The sequence below is a fragment of the Brassica oleracea genome, chromosome C9 (genome assembly GCF_000695525.1).
Source record: "Brassica oleracea var. oleracea cultivar TO1000 chromosome C9, BOL, whole genome shotgun sequence".
In the NCBI taxonomy this organism is placed as follows: Eukaryota; Viridiplantae; Streptophyta; class Magnoliopsida; order Brassicales; family Brassicaceae; genus Brassica; species Brassica oleracea.
In genome coordinates this window covers 16,811,627-16,816,753 of record NC_027756.1, presented here as the reverse complement: position 1 = coordinate 16,816,753, position 5,127 = coordinate 16,811,627, and the positions used below count along the sequence as shown (strand labels likewise).

Genomic DNA, 5,127 nt, shown 5'->3' with positions numbered 1-5,127 from the left:
CTTAAATAATATTTTCGTAGTTTAAATTAACTAATATTAAAAAATACTCATTAAAATTCATACTTTTTTCTTGAACTAAGTTACAACTAAAAACAAAACATAATCGGTTTACTAAAATTAGCATGTTTTCTAAGATAGTTTATTCCGCTATCAGTTATTCATATATTCTTAGTCTGCATGACGTATACCAGCTGAATAATTACATATTAAAAACATATAATGATATATTACTCTTTATTAATCAAAATTTCAATGGAAAAACTTTACTTTCATAGCAAAAGAAAAAGGAAGCTTAGTTTTATATTTAATTAAAGAAAACAAGGCAATAATTCACTAAGCTCATTCATTCATTCCCCCAGTAATAGTATTTCTCTCTCAGCTGCGCAAAAGGGAAAAGGGATTCAATCGGTCCTTGGTAGATTTCTGGGCAAAGCTCGATATCTCCTCTCCTTCTCAATGTAAGTGAGTTTCGAGAATTTTCTTCTTCGATTTTGCGATGAATCTCAGAATCCGGTAACGGTATATGATTGTTACTTGATTTCTCCGTCTAGGTTTTGCTTTTACATGCTTAATCTTCGATTGAATGGTTCGTGAAGTAGATCTTGCTACAATGTGTTTGATTATCAACTAAGCAAGCCTGATGAATAGAGGTTGATGTGTTCATATGCTCTTTTCTTGATTGTTTGTGATCTTTTGCAGGTTGCTTTGATAGATGATGAATGATGATCTCTGAGAAACCATTGGGAGAGGAGTCAATCCGGAAGGATCTGGAAGGTTTAACAGTATCAAAGCGCCTTGTGAAAAGTGTTAGCCAGAAGCTGAAGAAAAAGATCTCTAAAACCGAGGCGGTGGAAGATGAAGTGGATGCCAGAGGAGGAGGAGCTGTGAATTGTCTAAACATTAGTGGTAGAGGTGTTGGCTGCAAAGTTGCCGACACCGGAGATGATTTCGAGGATAAGAGATGGTCCAGTGCTAGTGAGGGCTTGACCACCACCACCATCTGCGGAACCGAAGAAACGAGGCTGGATTGCTTTTCCTATGGAGTCAAAGAGATGTTCTTTAAGAAGCATAACAACCGAAAATACCTAGAACCAGAGCACAACCACCACGTATTCCTCCCCGACGATATTCTCGAAATGTGCTTGATGCGGCTTCCTTTGACCAGCCTAATGAACGCCCACCTCGTTTGCAAGAAATGGCGGCACATGGCCACCACGCAGCGCTTCCTCCAGCTGAGACGCCAAGGCTCCTTTCAGTCCCCGTGGCTGTTTCTCTTCGCTGGCGAGATTCACGGGTACGACGTGTCTCAAGACAAATGGCATAGGGTTGAATCCGATGTGCTTAAAGGGCGCTTTATGTACTCGGTGACGAGCATCCATGAGGAGGTTTATGTAATCGGAGGCCGTTCCGAGGATAGAAACTCTTTCAAGACTCACAGAGGGGTCCTCGTCTTCAGCCCTTTAACCAAATCCTGGCGTAAAATCAAGTCTATGAGACACGCTAGAACGCTTCCCGTTGTCGGCTCCACTCATGTTTCTTCAGAGCTGTCCACCATACAACAGAGTCAACGCTTTCACCGGTCATCAAGAGAATCAGATGTTTACGAAGACCCTCACAGGTTCTCTGTCAGACGCAGCCAGGCCGCTGATCAAACCGGAACTACTGTTGTATCCCACAGATCGACAAGACTGAAACTCAACAGCTCCAGGAGATTCGTGCTCATTGCAATCGGAGGGTCCGGATTGTTTGATGAGCCGCTCGATTCAGGTGAGATATACGACTCAGCGACAAACACTTGGTCTGAAATCCAGAGACTTCCCATGGATTTTGGGGTTGTGTCTTGCGGGATCATATGCAATGGAATCTTCTACGCTTACTCTGAGAACGATAAGCTATCAGGGTACGACATAGAGAGAGGCTTCTGGATTGGTATCCAAACATCTCCAATCCCTCCTCGGGTTCATGAGTTCTACCCTAAGCTCATCTCCTGCAACAACCGGCTGTTCATGCTTTCGGTCTCGTGGTGCGATGAAGGAGATGGACAGATTGGGAGGAGAAACAAAGCGGTGAGGAAGCTGTGGGAGTTGGATCTTGTGTACCTTACGTGGACCGAGGTTTCGGTTCACCCTGACGCACCGATGGATTGGAACGCCACGTATGTGTCAGACCAGAACATACTAATGGGAGTTGAGATGTTCAAGATCTTTGGGCAGGTGTTGGGTTTCTTCACTGTATGCGATGTATCGAGAGAAGAAGTCTCTTGGAGACATGTTTCCAGGAACCAAAGGAGTCAGAAACTTAATCGATCTTGTATGAACAAGACCATTGCCTTGCTTCATCTCTGATCTTTTTATTTTATTTTTAAGTTCACTGTAATATTATCTTTCAGGATTTGTTAAATGATTGTTTTGAAAGAAAAGGTAATCTGTGACCGTCCCCTTGTGATTGAAATGTAATGTTCGTATTTTCACTGACTTTTCTGCTAGTTTCTGGTACAAAACAGGAATTTCTTTAAGATAAAAGGTTTGGAATGGTCTTCTAGTACAAAAAATATTTTCATATTTTAACATCTAAAAATCTTTTTCGAGTGAAAATTAAAAAAAAATTGAAATATATTATGAAAAGAGTGATTTTATTGATACATAAGGTTGTGTTTATATACAAACTAGAATATCCTTATCTATGTAAGAGAAGATAGCGATAACTCTATACACCTAAAGAATAGGAAACTATTAACATAACGTATATCCATTACTCTCCCTCAAGTTGGCAATGAAGTGTCTTGAATGCCTAACTTGAGCAACAAGTATCGAAATGTATGAGTAGGGAGAGCTTTAGTGAGAAGGTCTGCTGGTTGTTCCTTCGTAGAAATATGCTCAAAAGTCAGAAACTTAGCTAGAAGCGCATCGCGAGTTGTATTGCAATCGTTCTCAACATGCTTCGTACGTTCATAAAAAACAGGATTGGTAGCAATATGCATTGCAGATTTACTGTCACAGTGGAGTTAAATAGGAAGATCATGCGTGAAACCGAGCATGAGTAGTAGCCGTTTGAGCCACTTAAGTTCACACGTTGTGTCGGCCATAGCCCTATATTCAGACTCAGCTGAAGAACGTGAGACAGTGGGCTGCTTCTTCGTCCTCCAAGAAACCAGTGAGTCACCAAGAAAGATTACGTACGCACTAAGCGATCGTCTGGTAGTGGGACAGGACGACCAATCAGCATTACAATAAGCCGTGATCTGCAGATTACACTTAGATTTGAGCATGATACCTTGATCCGGCGAACCCTTGAGATACCGAACCACTCGTAGAGCTGCTAACAAATGATCCTCCAATGGTTTCTGCATGAATTGGGAAAGAATATGAATGATGTAACTGAGTTCTGGCCGAGTAAATGTCAGGTAAATAAGACGGCCAATGAGACGACGATACTTGCGAGGATCAGACAGCATAGTATGAGAGTTTGTTTTGTCTGCAGGCACAAGCTTATGATTAAGCTCTGTAGGTGTAGGAGATGGTTTCACCCCTAACAACCCACATTCAGTAACAATGTCCAACGTGTGCTTGCGTTGAGACACAAAAATTCCTTCTGGACCGCGAGCTATTTCCAAACTGATAAAGTACTTGAGCTTCCCAAGGTCCTTCATCTTGAAACACTTATTCAAGTAGTTTTTAAACCTCTGTATAACCGAGATATCATTCCCAGAGATTATGAAATCATCAACATAAACCAGAATATGTAGACATATGTTCTTCTTGTGATCAACAAAGGAGAACAGAGAATAATCCTCACGGCTCTGCGTTAAGCCAAACGCAAGAAGTGCTTTGCTCAGCTTAGCAAACCAGCATCTAGGTGCCTGTTTTAGACCATAAAGTGACTTCCGGAGACGACACACCTGGTTTGGTTTCGAGGTTTTGAACCCTGGAGGAAGTTGCATATATATTTCTTCTTCTAAATCACCATGTAAGAAGGCATTATGAACATCCATTTGATGAATCTCCCATCTCTGCGCTGCAGCAACAACAAGCAAAAAATGAACAGTATTCATCTTAGCCACATGAGCAAACGTATCAGTATAGTCGCTGCCTTCTTTTTGTCTATTTCCAAGTGCGACAAGTCGAGCTTTTGGACGTTGAATTGTTCCATCAGCATTGTATTTGTTCGAGTAGAGCCATTGGCATCCGATGGATTTTCTCCCTGGAGGCAGTGTCGTGACATCCCACGTTCGTTGTTCTTCCAATGCATCAATTTCGGTTTTCATTGCACCGTTGAACCGAGGATCTTGCACAGCCTCTTTGTAGGAACGTGGAACAGATTCTGTAGTAATAGTCACAAGAAAAGCTTGATGTTGCTTAGTAAACATGGAAGTAGATAGGTAATTAGCAATCGGATACAGAGAGTTATCTGGAGCCTTTGACGAGGAATCATGACCAGAGAGTGACTGAGCTTGAGAGGGGGAGGTCGTAGTCTGAGCTGTATTCGTCACAAATTCTTTCAGGAGAATAGAAGGCTTCTTAGCACGGTGTCCTCGTCCAAGAACCTCAAGTAACCCTGGCGATTTAGATTCATGTTGCATAGTTCTAGTAACATCTGTAGAAACAGGCGGTGATGATGGAGAAGATGGGGCTGGTGTTGGTGAGGAGGAAACATTAGAATTAGTAGTAGGCAAAGCAACTGATGTTTGATTATCAGAAGTAGGAATCTCTGTCGGGATTGTAGTATTTGTAGTAGAGGGTATAACCGGTGGTGATAGAGACGTCGAGGCTGGTGAGGTTTGCGATGTAGGTATAGAAGGCGAGGTTGACGGTATAGTAACAGGTGGTGAGGTTGTCGGTATAATAACAGGTGGTAAGGGAGACGTTTGCGGTGTAGTATCAGGTGGAGCAGTACTCCCCCTTGATTCAGACATCGGTACGAGCCAGTCATCAACAGATTCATTAGTTTGTAAGACCGGTGGAGAGACGTATGGAGTATTGTCTATTCCTGGAAAAGTATCCTCAAAGAAGGTAACATCTCGACTAACAAAAAATTCATTGCGATCTATATCAAACAGCCGCCATCCTTTAGTTCTGAAAGGATACCCAACAAACAAACACTTGCGACTTCTATCACCGAATTTATCTT

At 42.1% G+C, this 5,127-nt stretch overlaps 1 protein-coding gene across 2 annotated transcripts; it reads left to right on the top strand.

Moving 5' to 3' along the window:
* The first annotated feature begins 326 nt into the window (after window positions 1-326).
* LOC106312875 (F-box/kelch-repeat protein At5g42350-like) lies at window positions 327-2,474 on the top strand. Of its 2 annotated transcripts, none has more exons than XM_013750556.1 (2): window positions 327-462; window positions 700-2,474. In XM_013750556.1, the coding sequence occupies exon 2, from the start codon at window positions 720-722 to the stop codon at window positions 2,343-2,345; it is 1,626 nt and encodes a 541-aa protein (XP_013606010.1). In that variant the 5' UTR covers window positions 327-462; window positions 700-719; the 3' UTR covers window positions 2,346-2,474. The 2 variants fall into 2 exon arrangements, with proteins under 2 accessions (XP_013606010.1, XP_013606009.1); XM_013750555.1 differs by having other exon boundaries at window positions 327-458; window positions 700-2,436.
* Window positions 2,475-5,127: the final 2,653 nt, after the last annotated feature.